Source organism: Sorex fumeus, unplaced genomic scaffold (assembly GCF_029834395.1).
Source record: "Sorex fumeus unplaced genomic scaffold, SorFum_2.1 ptg000213l, whole genome shotgun sequence".
Classification (NCBI taxonomy): domain Eukaryota; kingdom Metazoa; phylum Chordata; class Mammalia; order Eulipotyphla; family Soricidae; genus Sorex; species Sorex fumeus.
Window position 1 is genome coordinate 1661622 of NW_026606270.1, and position 20887 is coordinate 1682508.

The 20887-nt window shown below is 60.1% G+C and overlaps 1 protein-coding gene across 2 annotated transcripts in view; it reads left to right on the top strand.

Annotated features, from left to right (window-relative positions):
• Positions 1-20887, top strand: part of SULF2 (sulfatase 2) — an 85087-nt gene that overhangs the window by 60208 nt on the left and 3992 nt on the right. For both annotated transcript variants that reach the window (XM_056108446.1, XM_056108447.1), the window contains 14 exons: positions 7803-7954; positions 8732-8901; positions 12110-12260; positions 13673-13848; positions 14534-14662; positions 15401-15457; positions 15913-16042; positions 16585-16777; positions 18141-18348; positions 18434-18530; positions 18842-18936; positions 20052-20111; positions 20370-20539; positions 20637-20779. In XM_056108446.1, coding sequence (XP_055964421.1) covers positions 7803-7954; positions 8732-8901; positions 12110-12260; positions 13673-13848; positions 14534-14662; positions 15401-15457; positions 15913-16042; positions 16585-16777; positions 18141-18348; positions 18434-18530; positions 18842-18936; positions 20052-20111; positions 20370-20539; positions 20637-20779 — 1931 coding nt within the window. The remainder of the gene's footprint in view (positions 1-7802; positions 7955-8731; positions 8902-12109; positions 12261-13672; positions 13849-14533; positions 14663-15400; positions 15458-15912; positions 16043-16584; positions 16778-18140; positions 18349-18433; positions 18531-18841; positions 18937-20051; positions 20112-20369; positions 20540-20636; positions 20780-20887) is intronic.

Genomic DNA, 20887 nt, shown 5'->3' on the forward strand with positions numbered 1-20887 from the left:
CTGCTTGCTGTCATGGAAACTGCTTGTGATAAGACACCGGGGCCCCATCTCTGGCCCACCCCCAGCCCCCATTAGACTCTCCCAGGCTCTCCGCCCTGGGTGCTTCTGTTGGGCCCAAACGCAGAGCACTGCAGAGCTGGGGTCCCGGCAGCAGAGGTTCTGAGTTACAGCATTAGAGCATGTTCTCATCGGGGAGAGGTCTTCCTGCTGGAGAGTCCCTGGGATCCCCCAAGAATCAGGTCCAGGGAAGCACCTGCTGTTTGGGCCCTTTGTCTGTGGGAAGCAGCAGGGATGCATAGTGGCAGTGCAGGGTTGTGTGGTGGAGGCGCAGGGGTGCATGGTGGCAGTGCAGGGGTGCATGGTGGTGGTGGTGCAGGGGTGCGTGGTGGAGGCGCAGGGGTGCGTGGTGGCAGTGGTGCAGGGTTGCATGGTTGTAGCGGTGCAGGGTTGCATGGTTGCAGCAGTGCAGGGGTGCATGGTGGCAGCAGTGCAGGGTTGCATGGTTGCAGCGGTGCAGGGTTGCATGGTTGGCAATGCAGGAGTGCATGGTGGAGGTGCAGGGGTGCATGCAGCAGCTGCTGAGGGCCCATTTGAAAGAAAAGGGATAAAAAGGGGTGTGTGGTGTTTATGCTGATATGCATATATACAATGTGCATTTTGGTCTGTTGGCTTCAAAATATGGGGAAACTGCCAATTCAGAAATGAACAAATGTTTTCTGAAATGTCAGCCCCCTGCCGTGTGATTCCCGGGGCTGGCCGGGAAATGGCTCCGAGAGAGCCGTGGGGCTGTGGATCCATTAGCGGCTCAATTAGTGCCAGTGTGGAACGTGGGTGGAGGCGTGTGGGCTGGGGCGCCCGTGTCCGGAAAACAGCTCCATGGAGGGTCCCAGATGGCCCCTCTGGGGCAAATGTGCCCCCCACCCCCACCCCGAGTCCCTCCCACCCCCGACTGCCAGGTGGTTTGCCCTCTCTGGGGCAGGGGTCCGGCTTCCAGCTAGGAGACAGTCCCTGCAGGTCCTAAATCCGGAGCCCTCGCTAGCCCTGCCCATTGTCCTCACCCTGTCCCCTGGCATGGTGCTAATCATGGGTCCTAGTGCCAGCACCACCCGCCCTCCAGCAGAGACACAGCCTTGGGGTGCTTTGTGCTGGCAGGTGCTGAAGCCCCTGAGCCCCCCTATGTCTGGGAGTTGCTGTTCCAGGGTGGCCTTCTGGCTTCTCCCCTGTCTCGGGTCATTCTCGGATGATTCATTCCTGTGAAACGTAGTGAAGCTTGTGTTTTCTGTGGTGACAGCTCAGACGCTTCCATGACTGTCCACTTTCTAATAGATGCCAGGAGCCCCCCGACCGCACCCCGTTGCTATAACCCTAAATGCCCCCTCTGTTCCCAGTGTCACTAATTTACCCTAAAGTGTTAGCATCAGAGGCAACTTCTAGGTGCCAGTGGATCCAGGGACACAAAGACTCCAACCTCACTCTCTGTCGCTTCTACATTGCTTTATACTCACATAGACTCTCTCCTCTTGGTGGCAAGAAGGCTGCCAGCAGCTTCCAGCTTCTCCCCCAGCAGCTTCCAGCTCTGTGGAAGACTCTTTTCCGGAAATTCCCAAAACTCCCAGGGCAGGCGCTCATTGGTCCCTTTTGTGTCACATGCCTGTCCCTGAGCCAATGGCAGCAGGGAGCCAGGGCCATGTGCTGTTCTGATTGGTCAGCCATGTGCTGCTCTGATTGGTCGGCCATGTGCTGCTCTGATTGGTCAGCCATGTGCTGTTCTGATTGGTCAGGCCGATGATGCTACCTGCAACCCTGGAGTCGGGCCCGCCCCTCAGCCCCTAAGTGCTTGGAGTGGTGGTACCAGGGGGGCATAACCAGAGTCTCCCGGGCCAGGTGTGGATTTCCACCCAGCACACGGTCCTTTCCGTCAAAGCCAGCCTGCTTCTTAGGAGCGGCTGTCGGCCAGCACCCACAAAGGCCTTTCCTGGCCTGGCGTTTCAGTTCCTCCCCATCTGCCTGCCAAGTCCTTCCACCCCCTCTCCAGCCCTCCGTTTGCTCTTCATTCTGCAGCATCCTGGTGGCAAAAGCTCCGTGACTCCCGGCCCCAGCCTGGACACGGCCTGTATTTTTAATCTTAATTTTAATTCCAGCTCATTCTCCTGGCTGTGTCTCCCAGCTCCCCCGCCGCCCCCCGCAGCCCCAGGGTCCGTGCTAATTTGCTTCTCCCATCTCAGCTGGTGCCGGAATACCATTTTAAAAACTGCCTTAGGGAAATCTAATCAAATGAGAGCAAAATCTAATTTGGCACTAAAAGCCTTTGAAGGCCTGTTTGCTGGGGCCTGGTGGAGCCCGGATAATCTACGGTGGGTGTTTTAAGGGGTGGGGGCTAGAGAGAGGAGAGAGATGGGAATGAGGGGGCCCTGGGGAGGAAATGGCATTAGACAGTAATGGGGAGGGGGGTGGGCAGCTTCCAATGACACCTCCCAGGAAATAGCTCTGCTGCCAGCCAGCTGAGGGGACTCAGGCTTCCCCACACCCCGGCCTCAAGCTGACACGTATCGGAAGGACCTTGACCCACATCTTCAGGGACAACCCGGTAGGATCATAGCAGAGACTGGGGAGACCGGGGAGGAGCCCAGACCCCCACCGTGGGGAATGCAGAATGCCTGGCCGTCATTCACTCCTCCGCAGACCAAGCAGGTGAGGCACTCTGCTGCTTCCGGTCTCTTGATCCCTGCCTAGGTCCAAAGCGTGGACCCCCTCCCTCTTTTTCAGAAAATTAGGATCTGCCATGTGATGTTCCAGCATGTGTATAAACTCCATAAGTCTCCCCAGTGGGCTTTTATTTGACAAGGAGGATCTGGGTTTCGGGGCCACCCCAGCAGTGCTCAGGGCTTACTGCTGGCTCTGAGCTCAGGGATCACTCCTTGGCGGGACCGTACGGGGTTATGGGGATTGAACCCGGGTCGGCTGCATGCAAGGAAAGCACCCTCCCCGCTGTACTGTCTCTCTGATCTGCTTCTGGCACTTCTGATTATGACCTCCAAGACCCTGCAACGCTCTGGTCTGGCCTGTGACATCATCTCCTCTCGCCCTCACCAGCCTTCGTGGCTCCTCAAGAGTTCCCACACTTGTTCCTGCCCCAGGACCTTTGTACCTGCTCTTTGCACTGCCTAGAACAGTGCGGCTTGGATTTCAGCCACCCTCTGATCTGAGTCCTCCTCATCATCCTGACCCCTTAGATCAGTGGCACCTCCCCTGGTCCAGCTCTGGTCCTTTGCTGGACAGTTGTCCCAGATATCTCAAACAATATCATCTTTCTTCAGCATAGTCCCCTGTCGGGGCATCTGATTGGTCTCATCCACTGCTGTGTTTCCTGGGACGGCTCCGGGCACCCCACTTGTTCTCAGTAAAGAAACCATTGTTGCTGGGACCTAAGACTCCATTTGTGGCCCAGATGGTCTTAAGACACCTTCAGTGCCACAGCTGCAGCTTTCAGCTGCTGGCCCCCAACTCCCTCACTTGCCGTGTTCCCCTCTCACTTGTTTTATCTTGTCACGCTGTTCGTGCAAAAGGAAACTGAGAGCACGACCGGTGGGTCCTGCCATGAGTACAGGGGATGGAGTTTCCAGGAGGGGCACCAGATCGACCCTCTTTCCTGTGGAGGCTCTGGATCAACTGAAAATAAAACCTCAGTGAGGGGTTGGAGTGATAGCACAGTGGGGAGGGCGTTTGCCTTGCACGTGGCCAACCTGGGTTCGATCCCCAGCATCCCATATCATATGGTCCCCTGAGCGTCATCAGGAGTAATTTGTGGAATTCGTGGGTGCAGAGCCAGGCAGGAGTAACCCCTGAGCATGGCTGGGTGTGACCCAAAAAGCAAATAAATAAATAATAAAATCTCAGTGTCCACAGACAGGAACCAAAAGGGTTTCGATGCCCCAGGAAAGGCGGAGTTTGAGGGCACGGCTTCTTCCAAGGGTGGTTCAGACATCTGGAAGAGAATAAACTTCTGCCAGAGTCAGGCCCTCAGCCTTCCCTACCTGCCCTGCCCGAACTGGACCCCTTAAAACCAGCCTCCCTGAGGGCAGCTCGCTCCCCAGGAGAAATTCAGAGATCACTGGGCTGTGCGGGCACAATATGGCCATCAAGACTTCCTGGCCATTAGTGCTAGAGGGAGAGCAGACAGTAGCCAGTGGGCTACTGGCCCTCCATCTGTTGTTATAAATAAAGTTTTATTGGAACAGACCACGCCCATTCATTTCTGAGTTGCCTTTGACCGTATCCTACGGTCGCAGAGCTGAAGAGTTGCAATGGAGATAGACCCACGAAGCCTAAAGTAGCTTCTCCTTGAGACCCTGCCATGTTCTGCTCCATCAGGAGGAAAAGCGGGAGAGAAGGGGAGAGACCGAGACAGTGACAGAGCCAAGCTCCTGTCTGCGGGGAGGCGCATTAGATCAGGTCGTTGGGGGTGACTGGGTCTGTTTCCTCCCCGGAACTCATTCTCCGGGGCCTGGTGGCTCTCCCAGGCACATCAGGGAGGAGAGGATAGTGCCAGCCTGCAGACGGAAGCTTCTGGATGGGAGCATCTCGCTTCAGACTGCTGACCTGTGGCTCTGGGCTGTTCACCCTCATCGGGGTCCTCTGTGCCCTACCAGGGGTATAGCAGCCTTCGTCTGGGTCCGCAGCACCCCATGCCCCCAAACTCACGCCAGTAATTGTGCAGCCTTCGCCCTGGATCTGCTGAGGGTCCCAGGGCATGCCCAGGGCTCATTGCAGCCGCTTCTCAGAGCTGGGGACCTGCAGCGGGGATACAGATGCCCCTGATTTCTGAGGTGGGGGCTTGTTCTACTTTGTTCTCTAGACGTGGCCCCGTGGCCCAGCCTCCTCCTCGTAGCCCTGGCTCTGCCTCTCCTCCCCCTTCCCTTCCTAGTCTCACCTCCTGGAAGTGTTTCATCTATGCGCCCACCCTGCCCATGGGCACACGTACTTCCCAGAAGAGCTGGAGTGGGGGGTGCCTAAGACGCCCCGTTCCTGGACATTGCCGGCCACTGGCCAGGGTCTGGCTTCAGCGAATTGCTTCTGCCAAGGTCTCCCATCCCTAAGCCATACACTGCAGAAAACTCTCCGGGTTCTAGAAGGTTCCAGGTGGGAGACCCACGTTTTCTGGCTCTGGCAACAAAGGCCTTTCCTCCCTCGCCATGTGCCTCTGTCCATCTCTTCTCCTCTCAGGCTCAAGTTGGCATCAGTTGGGCACGCTTGCCAGTGCCTGCAGCGCCCCGGGCACTCAGACTGGGTTCTGAAGCATCTTTGGAATCTGCATCCTGGTTTGGTTTGGGGTACCTTGTACGAGGCACATGGGGGTTCCCAGCATTCAGCCACTTTCCTGGTTGGAAAGAAGAAAGAGAGAGAGAGAGAGAGAGAGAGAGAGAGAGGAAAGAAGAAGGAAAGAGAGACAGAGGGAGGGAGAGGAAGAGAGAGAGAGAGGGAGAGGGAGCCTCATGGCCTTCTCTCTCTCCTTCTGCATGGCTGGAGCTGGCTGCGGGGGGAGGGGGGGGACCAGCTGACCTATAGATGCTCACAGCCCCCAATGGAGCTGTGCCCCTGGGTCCCCACAGGAAACGAAACAAGGGTTCCCAAACTTACTGGACTCCTGCCCCCTTTCCAGAGCAGACCCCCCAGGACACTTCCAGGAGGTGAGAATAGGAAGGGAAGGGGGAGGAGAGGCAGAGCCAGGGCTACGAGAAGGCTGGGCCACATAGGCCCCTGAAGTCTGCTACTTGAAGTGGCAGTGACCCCCACCATGCCGCCCAGTCAGCTGCCACCTCTGCATCACCTGCTGAAATAGAGCAAGGGCATCCCCTGGGCACCCCCAGCCCGGCCCTTCCACCCATGCTGCCCCCCATGGCCGGCATGACCCGCATCTGCCTGGCTGTCAGCTCCGCACAAGGCCATGCTGAAGTTCTCTCTATGGGCATCGGCAGTGCTCTCCTGCCCAGCTGTTTTGGCTTTGTTGTCGGGGTGGGGACGCGTCCATGTTACTGAATAATGCCAGGTCTTGTCCTCAGCAGACAGCGAGCCAGTGACTGGTCTGTATCCTTCTTGCTGGCACCTGACCCGTTTCTGACTCCTGCTCATCATCTGTGTTTTGCCCATGACTGCGGGGAGCGTGGCCGTGGCCCTCTGTCCAGGGAACTGCAGGGAATGTGACCATATCTGTCCAGGGAATTGCAGGGAGAGTGGCCATGGTCCTCTGTCCAGGAAACTGCAGGGAATGCAGATGTATCTGTCCAGCGAACTGCAGGGAACATGACCATGGCCCTCTGTCCAAGGAACTGCAGGGAATGCGATCGTATCTGTCCAGGGAACTGCAGGGAACGTGGCCATGGCCTCTGTCCAGGGAAATGCAGGGAACATGGCCATGGCCCTCTGTCCAGGAAACTGCAGTGAATGTGGGTGTATTGCTCTGGCCAGGGAATTGCAGGGAGTGTGGTCATGGCCCTCTGTCCAGAGAACTGCAAAGAGCACAGCCATTCTGCTCTGTCCAGGGAACTGCAGGGAATGCGGCTATACTGCTCTGTCCAGGGAACTGCAGGGAGTGCAGTCGTACTGCTTTGCTCAAGAGAACAGCAGAGAGTGCAGCCATGGTCCTCTGTCCAGGAAACTTCAGGGAATGTGGCCATACTGCTCTGTCCAGGGAACCGTAGGGAGTGTGGCCATGGCCCTCTGTCCAGAGAACTGCAGGGAATGTGGCCGTATCTGTCCAGGGAACTGCAGGGAACATGACCATGGCCCTCTGTCCAAGGAACTGCAGGGAATGCGATCGTATCTGTCCAGGGAACTGCAGGGAATGCAGCCATGCCTCTGTCTAGGGAACAGAAAGTCCTCGGGAGCGGGGCAAAGGGAGGCAGGTCCAGTTCCTGGTTCCACTCCCCTGGCTCTGTCTGTTTTGCTTTCGCATTATTCACCTTCTAGTTGCTTGTAGAGGATTAAAAATTCTAGGGTCCACAAAGTTGAATAAGTGGGGGTTGGGGGCGGGGTAGGGTCCCAGGTCTTCTCTAGCCACCGTGGAGCATCACAGACCAAAAAGAGAAGTTGGAGCAGAATGACAGTGATCATGGGAAATGGTCACTCTCTCTGGCAAGAACTGAGTGCTGAAGGAGGTGAAGGGACAAACATGAGAACCTCTCAGTGCAAACCACAATGATGCTGAGAGAGAGAGAGAGAGAGAGAGAGAGAGAGAGAGGAGAGAGGAGAGAGGAGAGAGGAGAGAAGAGAGAAGAGAGAAGAGAAGAGAGAGAGAAGGAGGGAGGAAGGGAGAGAGAATCTTCCATACAGGCAGGCTGGGTGGATGGGGGGAGGGAAACTGGGGACATTGCTGATGGGAAATGTGCACTGGTGATACATGGTGTTGGAACATTGTATCACTGAAACCCAGTCGTGAACAACTTTGTAACAGTGTATCATAGTAATTCAATACAAATTTTTTAAAAATCAGAAGTATGAGGTGGGTGTGCAGCTCTGTGGTGCTGGGAGGCTGCCCCCCACCCACAGGTGCACCCAACGCCTGGTACGGTGAACGCAGCTTAGGCGTGAGGTTCTTGCACCCACATCCAGGCACGTGGTGCCATGGGAGTGCGGCCCCCGCCCCGCCCCACACTCTCCTCTCTCCTGCACGGCCCTGCTCCTTTTCGGACCCCGAGAATCCCAGCTGGAGGAGGGGGGTCGGGCAGGACCTGGGCTCGCCTTGGGGAGGCAGCGAGGCGTCTGGGCGCTGACCCTCACCCACTCCGCCTCTGCCCTCCTCACAGCCTTCTTCGGGAAGTACCTCAATGAGTACAACGGCTCGTACGTGCCGCGGGGCTGGAAGGAGTGGGTGGGACTCCTCAAGAACTCGCGCTTCTACAACTACACGCTGTGCCGCAACGGCGTCAAGGAGAAGCACGGCTCCGACTACCACAAGGTGTGTGTGCGTCCCCGGGGGCGGGCCGGGACCGGGGCGGGGCCCAGAGGCTACTCGTTTGGGGGTGGCCACACCTGGCAGCGCTCAGGGTTGACTCCGGGCTCTGGGCTCAGGGATCACTCCTAACAGGGCTCAGGGGACCTCATGGGATGCCGGGGATCGAACCCAGGGTGACTGCATGCCAGGCACCTGTCTCCCACTCCCTCTTCACTGTCTTCACTGCTCACTGGACCTCAGCTCTCGGCCCCTGGGAGGTCTTTCCTCACGCACACACACCCCTGCAGTGCTACTCACCGACTGCCCAGTCACTGCCCCTCCCCAGACACACCCCTGCAGTGCCGCTCACTGCCCTGTCCAGCCACTGTCCCCTGCAGACACACACACCCCTGCAGTGCGCTCACCGCCCCGCCCAGTCACTGTCCAGATTTCTCAGTCTATATGTCCAGAACCTTAAAAAGAGCCCGGCATTGGGACCAAGACCCCCGGGGCCACCTTTTCTCCATGGGTGACGCGGGAGACGGGCCGGCTGCTGATTTCTGCTCTTAAGGAAGGGACCGTCAGGCACCCCACCCCCACCCCACTCCACCCCAGCTCCCAGACGGAGAAGTGCCGCCTCTCACATTCAGCATCCCCATGACCTGCTCACGGCCCCTGTGAGCCCCCCTCGGGCGCTGTGCAACTCTTTTGCCCAGGTGCTGCCCGCTGCCCCGCGCGGGTAGGGCGGTCAGTGTGGCCCAGCACAGGCCGGACTGCTCACCGGCCCATGTCCCCCCCCAGGACTACCTGACGGACCTCATCACCAACGCCAGCGTGAGCTTCTTCCGCACGTCCAAGAAGATGTACCCGCACCGGCCCGTGCTCATGGTCATCAGTCACGCGGCCCCCCACGGCCCCGAGGACTCTGCCCCCCAATACTCGGACCATTTCCCCAACGCCTCGCAGCACATGTAAGTCGTGGCGCCCCGTGCACGGGGTCTGGCTCAGCGCCCCTCAGTGGGCCTGTCGGAGGGGTCCAGCTCAGCGTGCCGCCCAGAGCTGCCGCAGACCCTATACGACCACCCTGACCACAGAGCCCGCATCTCCCCTTGGTGCGGGGAAGATCAGGGCCCCCTTGATGTCGCTCTGCGTCTACACCCCTGGCCTCTTCCCACACCCACCCGCATGAAGCAGGCTCTGCGCCCCAGCCCTGGCCCTCTGGGTGGGGAAAGTGGGACCCGGGATTCAGTTCCTGCTGTCCCCCAGGGATGGCCCCAAACGCAGCAGCCTGGAGGGGGCAGTTGGGAATCCCTGGCGTGTCCCGTGGGGAGCTTTGACACTCAGAATCAACCTGGTGTTCCCCTGGCTCACGACAGGACCCATCCTGAATGCTGCATCCCTGGGGCCCTGCAACCAACGCCTAGTGTCCTGCCCGTGTGCTGTGGTGTCACTCCCCATAGCAGATGGGTGAGGGGGGAGGTGCTGGGGTATAGGGGAGACACCGGGTTGAGGGGAAACATTGGGGTATAGGGGAGAATCTGGGGTCTGGGGGAGATGCCGGGGTCTGTGGGAGATGCTGGGGTGTGGGGAAGATACTGGTGGGGGAGATGCCGAGGTAAAAGTGTGGGCAGGGGCTGGCGGGAGAGAGTGGGGTGCAGAGGAAGAGGGGGCTGGGGAGAGGCTGAGGTAGAGGAGGGCACACATGCCCCATGTACCTCCTCATCCTGCAGCCCCTTACCCTGCCTGTTCTCCTGCAGTGTGGGGTCTCCTTGCAGTACGGGGGTGCTCTCCTACTATAGGGTGCTCCCACACTCCGGGGTGCTCCCACCGTATGGATGTCACACTCGGTGTCATTCCCATTTGGCATCTGAGGAAACCAAGACTTTAGGGGGCATTTTTTTGGTGCTGCCCAGCTGGTAAAAGGCAGAGTCAGGATCCAGCACTCTCCCCAGGCCCCCCATCACCGCCCTCCCCTCCCGTGATGCACCCCCAGATTCCCCACCTCCCTATGTTTCTGGAAAGTTCTGCTGTTCCACCCCTCTCCCTCTCAGCAGCCGTGTTAGCAGCCCCAGCTGTGACATTGGCACAAGGACAGGGCGTGTGGCTCCGCTGAATATTCCGCGTTTAATTTCCATCGCAATCAGAATGCGGCCCTCCTCGCCCCGCGGTGCCCCGCTGTGATTGCTGGGAGGGCGCCGGGCCATGTGTTAACCTTCTGATCCTGTCCTCCACCCCAGAGGGGGTTGGCAGAGAGGGCCAAGTTCCACAGGCTGCAGCGCCGCTTCTGTCCACCAGAGGGCAGCACTGCCCCCATCGGCTCAAGGCAATTCCTTGGCACCCCCCACCCTCCCCCTCCCCCACCCACAGATCATATTGGGGGGGCCACTCAGGCCGCTGAAGGGAGAATCCAAGAGGGATGCTTTGCTTTGTCAGCTTCTCCATTAAAAGAGGTGCCAGCACTGCCCCCACCCCGTCTGCCCCCAGGAGCATCATGATCAGAAGATGATTTGACATCATCTGCTCCTTTATTTCTCTTTGAAATGAAAATTGCAGAAATTGAACATGAGCAACACTGGCTGTCTCCCAGAGAGCCCCCCACACCTTATTAGGGGTGTGCTGGGAAGGCTCTCTACCTCTGGGGCGTAATCTTTCCCAAAGCAAAAGGAAAAGCCAGAAAAGTTGTGCAGCTGGGATGTTTAACCAAGACAGTTAAGGCTGGGGAGTGAGGGGGACAGCCAGAGTTCTAGATCTTTCCTTCTCAACCTCAAGGCTGTGCCTGGTTCTTAGGCAAATACTGCTTAATGGAGGTTTTCCCTCTCCCGATGCAGACAGAGGGACACACAGATACATGCCGATAGATGCACACACACAGATGCACACACACAGATGCACACACACAGATGCACACACACCCAGATACACACCGACAGATGCACACACACAGATGCATGCAGATGAGCAGATACACACAAAAATACACATGTGCAGACACACAGGTACATACATAAAAACATACATGCAGACACTGATGCATGTGTTCACATAAACACACACATAGGTACATGCAAAGTACAGATCTACATGCAGACACATATAATACAAGAGTACATGCAGGCACACAAGTACAAACATACAAATGTTTCATGTAGAGACACAGGTGCAGAGACAAGTTAGTAGTAAATAGATACTGATACACACATTCACACACGGTTACGTACACAGATACACATATAACACAGACACAAGACATGCTTGAAGACATGTAATTAGACACTGGCAGTGCATCAAGGCATACAGAAATGCACACGAGCATAAGATCACAAGTGCAATTACACAGAGACACATACAGACACATGCACACACACACACACACACACACACACACACATACAGACAAGTACACACCAGTGTCAGATCTGCCTGGACCATACATGTGCATCCTGGAGCTCCACCCTCATCTGCCTTGCTCCGCCTCAGTTTCCACATTTCTCCCACATGGAGGGGATAGAGGGAGGGGAGAGCCTCCAGCACTCCCTAGTCAGGTTCAAGCTGCCTTGGTGATGGTGGGCCACAACCACACTCTCAGCCCCCCCCCCCCCCCCCCCCGCAGCTCCCTACTCTGCTCTGACCTGGTTGGTCCCTGGAAAGGACGGGAACATCCGGGAGAGGATCCTCAGGGATGTGGGGGTGGGGGGGGCTTATTCTAAGTCATTTCCTTTCTCCCCAAACCCTTGCCAAAGGAACTCCTGGAGCAGTGGCCACAGCGCTGCTGGTTTCAAAAGTGACAAAGTGCATTTGCTGGTTTCGAAAGTGACAAAGGCGGGGGAGGAGCAGGGCTGTGCTCAGAGCAGGAAGGAGAGGGGTTGGGGACCCCCTGCGGGGAGACTAGCCTAGGTGGCCAGTGGGCGAGAAAGCAAGGGCACTGGCCACCAGCCTGGTGACCCAGCACCCATCAGCTGACCCCCACACCAGAGTCTCCCTCACCCCCCCCACGTGCCGACTGGGCCCCCTGCGTCCACACTCTCACAGCGTGGGCCCCAGGTGTGTGGGGGCAGGGGCAGGACGGGCACCCGTTGCTGTGGATGTGTCCGCCCCAGCCCAGGTGTGTGAGAGGTGGGATCTGGCCTGCCTCCGCATCTACCCTCCTCACCCCTGCCCTCTTTGTATGCCTGCTCCCAGCACGCCGAGCTACAACTACGCCCCCAACCCCGACAAGCACTGGATCATGCGCTACACGGGGCCCATGAAGCCCATCCACATGCAGTTCACCAACATGTTGCAGCGCAAGCGCCTGCAGACGCTCCTGTCCGTGGACGACTCCATGGAGCGGGTAGGCCCGCCCCGCAGCCGGAGCCCCGCCCCTTCCATCGGGCCCCGCCCACCACGCCCCCATTGGTGCTCCAACCTGCCCACCAGCTGCTCTGGCCCCGCCCATCCCTGGCCCTCGGGTTGGAGCCACGCCCCCTCTGTTGGAGCCACGCCCCCTCTGTTGGAGCCACGCCCCTTCTGTTGGAGCCACGCCCCTTCTGTTGGAGCCACGCCCGACCATGTTCCTCCCATTGGAGCTCGACTCCACCCATCATGCCCTGGTCCCGCCCATCCCTGCCCCTTGGGTTCGAGCCCACCCATTCTGTTGGAGCCACGCCCCTTCTGTTGGAGCCACGCCCGACCACACCCCTCCCATTGGAGTCATGCCCCTCCCATTGGAGCCCGACTCCACCCACCCATCGTGCCCTGGCCCCGCCCATCCCTGCCCTTTGGGTTGGAGCCTGCCCCTTCTGTTGTAACCATGCCCCCTTTGTTGGAGCCACGCCCGACCACGCCCCTCACATTGGAGCCCGACTCCACCCATCCTGCCTTGGCCCCACCCATCCAGCACCTGCAGCTGGAGCTGTGCCCTGTCGCCCTGTCGCCCTGTCGCCCCTGCCCTGGCCCCAGCCTCCCCCGCACAGCCCCCAGTGTGGGGAGCTGCAGGGCATCGGACACAGAAGAGGGAAAAGGCAGCGCCTCAGGGTTCCAGCCAAAACCCCACCTACTGACACTCCCTCCTTTCAGCTGCTGGAAGAAGCCTCTGCTACTCCCAGCTGTGCTACTCCCGGTAGGGGTTGGGGGGGAGGTCACATCAGAATGGGCTGAGTGCAAGGCCAGCCCTCCCCCACTGTCCCCGCGGCCTCTCAGGCCCTCTTCCAGGCTTCTCAGGTCTGCTGGGAGGATACACAGGCTTTCCAGTGTCCAGTGCCCCAGGCCAGCCTCACAGGCCAGCAGGGTGGTGTCCACACACCGCTGAATCATCAACACCATCCAGCCTGGGATGTTTGTGACCCCAAAGGAAAGAGCTGCCCTTACCTTGGCTCCTTCCGCATGGCCCTCCTGGGCCTGCTGGGCCCGGTTCTTTATGGCCGAGGAGGGCCGAGTCCTGGGCCCACGGGATACGATTCTCTATCTCTGGCTCCCTGAGGCCGCCTCCTTCGTGCCCATAGGGGTCCACCCTACCACCACCATAAGAGCCCACTGCCCTGTCCAGCTCCACTCTTTGTCCTGCACCCCCTTACCTCGACACGGCTGCAGGCCAGTGCCTGGGGCCACCTCAGGACGGACTCACAGAGGCTCCAAAGGTGCCCCCCTCCCCACACACACACACCTGGCACTGCACGGGAGAGGGCGGGGCACTGACCAGAGACCCCAAGTGGGCCGGGAGGCACCTCAGGACTGCCCTGTCCTCACCACCTCTGCCCTCCGCAGATCTACAACGTGCTGGTGGAGACGGGGGAGCTGGACAACACCTACATCGTCTACACCGCAGACCACGGCTACCACATCGGCCAGTTTGGCCTGGTGAAGGGCAAGTCCATGCCCTACGAGTTCGACATCAGGGTCCCCTTCTATGTGCGGGGCCCCAACGTGGAGGCCGGCTCACTGTGAGTGCTCGCCCCGCCCCCAGGCAGTGCATGACCCCCAGTCCCACCACGAGCACAAGACCCCTTATGAATGTGTAATCCCCCTCCCCTGTGAGTGTGCCCCCACTGTGAGCCCCGCCCCCTGACTGGGTGACATCTCCCCCCACACCAGAGCCCCTTCCTCCAGGGAGGCCTCCGGGCTCCCCAGGCAGGCAAAGGGCATGCAGCAGGTGACTCTGGCCTGGGGTCCCAAGTTACAGGTGATGAGCCTGGAGGAGGGGGCTGCAGCCTTGAGCATATTGGGGGATGGGCAGTGTGCTGCCCCCTTCCCCGTCTGACTCTCAGGGCCCAGAGGGGACCAGTTATAAGCTCAGGACTGAAGGTGGCCAAGGGCATGTGGAGGGAGAAGCTTCCAGAAGACAAAGGTCCAGGCTAGACTGTGCCCAGCCACCAGAGCACAGCCAGGGTCCAGGGCCTCGGGCAACTCTGGAAGGCGGGTGCCCTTTCCTGGGGTGTGGGCACATCCCAGCAGGAGACTCTGTGAGCTGTGGGTGTGTGGAGACCAGGAGTCTGGGGGCAGCGTAGGCAGAGCTGGGATCCGGGGTAGGCATCCAGTATTGGGGTACCGGAGCACGGAGGCCCCTGTAGGCGCAGCACCCACCTTCCAGGAGCAGTGGCCGAGTGCCCAGTGTCCCCACCCTTCCAGGAACCCCCACATCGTCCTCAACATTGACCTGGCCCCCACCATCCTGGACATTGCGGGCCTGGACATCCCCTCGGACATGGACGGAAAATCGGTCCTCAAGCTGCTGGACTCAGAGCGGCCTATGAATCGGTGAGGAGGATGTGGGGTGCTCAGCGCTGTGTGTGTGTGTGCGTGTGTGTGTGTGTGTGTACGGGAGGGGGGTCTCCAAGGTACAGGAACCAGGGTTCTGCATCTCACAGCCCCCAGTGCCCTCCCCTGAGCAAAGGTGCGTGGGGTCCTCCCAGCTAAGCTCTAAAGACCAGGAAGCAACCAAGTGAGGGTCCCTCCAGCCTGAGCACTGGGCAGGACTCCCGATCCCCCTCACTACCAGTGACCACGTGACCTGTGGTCTCCGGTAAGACTGGGCTGTCACACTGTATGACTTCCGTGTTGGGTGGCCAATGGAACCAGTCTTGGGAGTCCTGATTTGGCAAAGGAGAGCCGAGCTGGGAGCGGGTGTTCACCAGCGTGGCAGCAGCGCCATCTGCTGGCCAGCACTGTCCCTGCACCTAGAGCCACTCTAGTCAAACTGGGTCCACAGCCGGCTGCCTGGAGGGAGCATCTCCACTGAACTGCAGGAAATGGCAGAATGCTCAGAGGCCCCAGAAATGTGGGGTACAGGCCAGATGCCCCCTCACCTGGCCTCAGTCTTAGAACCGGGAAGGGGACAAGTGGCTGCAGGAGATGCACCTGATATTACACAAGCCCCCGCTGCCCCCCCCCAAGAGCCCAGGTCCCCAATGGGCGTGTGGGCTACCCTCCTGCATCAGGAAGGGGGTGCCGGGGCTCCCCATGGACACGCAGGTGGACAAGCGCTTTTCTTTCCAGGTTTCACTTGAAGAAGAAGATGCGTGTCTGGCGAGATTCCTTCCTGGTGGAGCGGGGGTGAGTGTGGGTGCGGGGGCTGTGCTGGGCTCCCTCCGGACAGTGACTGCTGTGTCCTTAGCCGGGATACGGGACCAGCTTCTGAGGCCACATGTCCCTGGGAGTGTGGGGGTTTTCTGTGAGACCCCCGTTTCTTCTCACGCCCAGCAGAGCTGGGGCTCCGGGCTGCTCCCCACGGAACTAAGGCAGGTGGTGCTGAGGGGACCAAAGAGGATGCTCAGAGGTGCCCTGGGATAGGCCCCCTCCCCTCTTCCTAAGCCCCCATTTCTCATGCCTGGTCAGGAGAGTGACAGGGTTCCATGCTCTGAAGGCCACCCCCGGGGAGGAGGTCTCTGCTCCCAGAGCTCACTGCCTGCCTACCCCCCACCCTTTCTCTGCCCCCCAGAGCCCACTGCCCGCACCCCACTTTCTGCCCCCCAGAGCCCACTGCCCACACCCCACTCTCTGCCCCCCAGAAAGCTGCTTCACAAGAGGGTCGGGGACAAGGCAGAGACCCAGGAGGAAAACTTCCTGCCCAAGTACCAGCGCGTGAAGGACCTTTGCCAGCGGGCCGAATTCCAGACAGCCTGCGAGCAGCTGGGCCAGGTGAGGGGCGCAGGGATTGGGGGTCCCTCTCAGACACCGCAGCCTTGCTGCGCGGCAGCCGACACATTCCCTCTGGGGCCCAGGGGCCACTCCTAGGTGCTGGGGATCAAGCCCAGACCCCCCGCCCCCACAGGCTGTTTTCTGAGCATCTCCCCGGCCTGTGGCATTACTTTCACAGGGCCCTCCTTAGTGGCTCCGTTACAGGAGATGGGCGGTGAGTTTCCTGGTAAATCACATGGGCCTGAAGGAAGCTGGAGAGATCAACGGGTGACTAGGGAAGTGATGGTCCAGGGGGAGAGAGTGGAGCTATGCAAGGGGTGCAGGGGGCTAGCCCAGTGCAGGCCGGTCCAGTTCAGCCCAGTCCAGCCCGGTCTAGCTCATCCCAACTTGGCCCAGCCCTGTCCCGCATAGCCCCACCCATTCCATCTGGTCCAGCCCCGCCCCGCCCCCATTTGGCCCCGCCCAGGCCCGCCCCGCCCCATCCAGCCTGGCCCCGCCCCGTCCAGCCAGGCCCAGCCCAGCCCCTTGTCCCTGCCTTGCAGAAGTGGCAGTGTGTGGAGGACGCGGCTGGGAGACTGAAGCTGCACAAATGCAAAGGCGCAGCACGGCCGGGGGGCCGAGACCTGTCCAACCTGGTGCCCAGGTCCTTCGGGCCCGGCAGCGAGGCCTGTGCCTGCGAGACCAGCGACTACACGCTCGGCCTGGCCGGACGCCGGAAAAAGTTCTTCAAGAAGAGTAAGTGGAGGCTGGAGAGATAACCCAGCGGGTAGCGCGTTTGCCTTGCATGAGGCCGACCAGGGTTCGAGTCCCAGCATCCCATATGGGCCCCCGAGCAGCGCCAGGAGTCATTCCTGAGTGCAGAGCCAGGACCCTGTGCATAGCCGGGTGTGACCTACAAAGCACGCGCGCGCGCGCGCACACACACACGCGCACAACGAGTGGGCCAGCAGCAGGGAGCAAGACTCTGGGACCCACCCACAGCTTCAGGATCTCTCACGAGCGTCCCCCTCAGGCTGTGGGTCCAGCTGCAGGAAGGTTCAGGGGTCCTGCGGGGAGCCAGAGGCAGGGAGGAGTGACCAGCTGGGAGGCACCATCCTGAGCGGGTTCCCGAGGCACCCCCAGACCCCTGGTGCCCGAGATTCTGGTGCCCACTGAGAGGACAGGGGGACGCCCGTTCTGGCTTCTGCAGCACGACCCTGAGCAGGTGTCCCTCACTGTCACTTTGCCCCACGTTTCTCTGATGTCCCTGTGGAGACAACGGCCATGCCAGAGTTTCCGGGACACTCAGCCCTTCCCCGGGAGCCAGCGGCTGTCCCTTTTCTATTGGTGCTTCATGCCACTCTGTCATGGGTGGTGCTGTGGTGGGGTCATGTGGTCCCCAGGGCCACACTCGTCACACACCACACCCGTTGTGGCGGTGCTTGTGGTCATCGGGCTCCAGAGCAACATGTGGTGGCTTCAGGGATTGAACTTGGGACCTCACACTCACAAGTCAGGTGTCCCCAGTCCTCTGGGCCCTCAGGTCAGCGCATCTGTCCCCGTGTCCCCCCTCTCTGCTTTAATGGAGGTGAAGTTCCTGTCCCCAAAACTGACAGTTTCCAAGTCTAGTGAGTGGACAAGAGAGTCCAGTGTTCACATCCCCAACAGTCGTCCCCACAGGGACCCCCCACAAACTTCCACGGAACCCCAAAGTCCTATAGGACCCCTACACACTCCCAGGGCTCCCAAAACTTTTGGGGAACCCCATAAGGGCAGCCCCAGCTGTCAGCCCCTGCTCAGCCCCCCTCTGCCTTGGCCTGGATTTCTGGCTCTGGCTGTTTCCACGATGGACTCAGAGCTCCATGCCCACTGGTTCCCCATGGCCGTGTCCCTGTGGCCATCCCCTGGTGACCCCCAGTTCATTCGCTGCACATCTTTCCCTTGACCTTGTCTCCAGCCAGCTCTTCTTCAGCTCCAGGCCAAGACCAGCTGCAGTTCTGGGGAGGGGGCCAGGGTCCACACACCTCACCAGCCATGGATCTTGGGCTCACCCTCGGGAGAGTGGCGGCGGGAGCCCTGCCCAGCTCCTAAGGTGGCTGCTGGCCCTCTGCACCCCCAGAGTACAAGGCCAGCTACTCCCGCGGCCGCTCCATCCGCTCCGTGGGCAGCAATGGGGCCCTGGAGGACACGTCCCTGCCCCACAACCTCACCAAGCGCCACTGGCCGGGGGCCCCCGAGGACCAGGACGACAAGGACGGCGGGGACTTCAGTGGCACGGGTGGCCTCCCCGACTACTCGGCATCCAACCCCATTAAAGTGACACATCGGTGAGAGTTGGGGTGCGGGGCCTCGACCGGGGCACCCCTTCCCCCCTCAGGCCACTCAGACCGGCGTGCCCCCTTCTCCTGGCAGGTGCTACATCCTGGAGAATGACACGGTGCAGTGCGACCTGGACCTGTACAAGTCCCTGCAGGCCTGGAAGGACCATAAGCTGCATATCGACCATGAGGTGACAGCCAGGAGCCCCCCTGACCTCCACCCACCCAGGCCGGGAGCCTCAGTGCTGGGACCCCATGGCCTTCAGCATCTCAGCAAGCATGGAGGCGGGACTTAAGTCCACACTGGGCTCACGTGGCCTGCAGACAGCACCCTGAGCTAGGGCTGCCTGCTCCGGCAGCCAACACCCCATGACACCCCAAAATGAAATGCTGGTCCGGGGCCCAGGGGAGCAGGCCTCGGCAGGGCAGACCAGGCCCTTTTCTGGGTGCCCAAACTTCAAGGCTGACCCTCCTCCCCCAATGCCCCACTCCTTCCCTTCAGATTGAAACTCTGCAGAGCAAGATTAAGAACCTCAGGGAAGTCCGCGGCCATCTGAAGAAGAAGCGGCCAGAAGAATGTGACTGCCACAAAGTCAGGTGAGGAGGGGCCGGGGACACGGATCCATACATCTGCGGCTGCTCCCTGAGGGCACTGCACCCCGATGTGATGGGCTCAGCCCCATCTCGTCCATCAGTTACTGAATGAGGGTGCAGGTGGAGAGATGGATGGATGAAGAATAGGCGGGTGATGGATGGATGGATAGACAGGATGACGGATGGATGGATGGATGATGGATGGGTAAAAATGGGTGGATGGGTGCATGGGTAGATGAATGTAAATGGATGGGCGGGTGGACGATGATGATGAACAGGTGGGTGATGGGTGGATGGATGATGAATGGGTCAGTGTGGCCACAGGTCGATGGTGGATATTAAACATGAAGGACAGGTGGATGGGTGGTGGAATTGATGAACAGATGATGGATGTGTAGGTGGGTCAGTGGGTATGTGGATAAGTGGGTGGACATAAGGGTGGGTGGAGGGGTGATGGAGGGATGAGCACGTGGATGATGGAGGGATAATAGGTGGCCGGAAGGTGGCCGGAAGGATGGAGGGCAGGTGCATGGGAGCATGGGTGTGTGTATACATTTATGAACGGATGGTGTTTGGGTAGGTCGGTGCCTGGATGGGGAGATGATGAGACAGCTGTCACTGACAGCTCACATGTCACCAGCCTGCCGGGTGCTCAGCCAGGGAGAAGCATCTCTCCTGTGGGCCTCTCAGGGGACACTGCCCCGAGGGTCACAACCGCATCCACGGTGTCCAGGAGAAATGCTGGACTGTGGGAACATGCTGTGCTGCCGGGGGCACCCCTGCACCCTCCAAGCTCCTGATCACAGAGGAAGTGGCACTGAAGGTTCCCCCCACCCACCAACTCACACACATTGGACAGCAGGGCTAGTGTCTGCTATTCTGGACAGGGTGGTGTGGCATCTCTCTGCCCGTCCCTAAAGGGATCCCCTGGGGCTAACCAGATGGTGGGGACCCACGTCCCGAGAACCTGAAGCTCATTCTGGTGGAGAACCCCCGACTCAGGCCTGGGGGAGGGAGCCAGGCTGGCAGGCAGGCAGCTGTGTCCTGGGGCTGGTACCCCCACCTCCCGGGGCCCTGCCCAGGAGATGCCCTGATGCCTGGGGTGGGGTCTCTTCCAGTTACCACAGTCAGCACAAAGGCTCTCTCAAGCACAAAGCCTCCAGCCTGCACCCTTTCAGGTAAGGACGCGTATGCCCTGCAGAGATGCCCTCGTGGGCAGGCTGCCTGCCCATACATTGCATACCCAGCAAGGCAGGCAGGTCTGGTGCGCAGAGGCGTTGGGCGGTCGTTGGCGCCCCCTGGTGGATGGAGGGCGTTGCTGCCAGCCCGCCGCACCCTCCTTCCGCTGCCTCCAGACCCAAAGGGGCGGGCAGGGGCTGGGGCTGTCCGGGGGTCGGGGGAAGATGTGAGGGGTGTGGCCCGTGCTGTGCCCGCAGGAAGGGGCTGCAGGAGAAGGACAAGGTGTGGCTGCTGCGGGAGCAGAAGCGCAAGAAGAAGCTCCGCAAGCTGCTCAAGCGCCTGCAGAACAACGACACGTGCAGCATGCCCGGCCTCACGTGCTTCACGCACGACAACCAGCACTGGCAGACGGCGCCGCTCTGGACACGTGAGCGAGAGAGCGGGGTTGGCGGGCGGGGGCGCCTTTTTACGGGGGGTCCCACCCTTCCCCACGCCCTCAACCTCCCGCTCTCCCCACCCCGCAGTGGGACCCTTCTGCGCATGCACCAGCGCCAACAACAACACCTACTGGTGCCTGCGGACCATCAACGAGACCCACAACTTCCTCTTCTGTGAATTTGCCACCGGCTTCCTGGAGTACTTCGACCTGAACACAGATCCCTACCAGGTACCAGGCCAGAGAGGAGTAGCGGTGGAAGGGGAGAGCGCTGATGGCTGGGCCAGCCCTGCGGGGAGCTGTGAAGCCATGGAGGATGGGGGCTGTGGTTCACCTGTC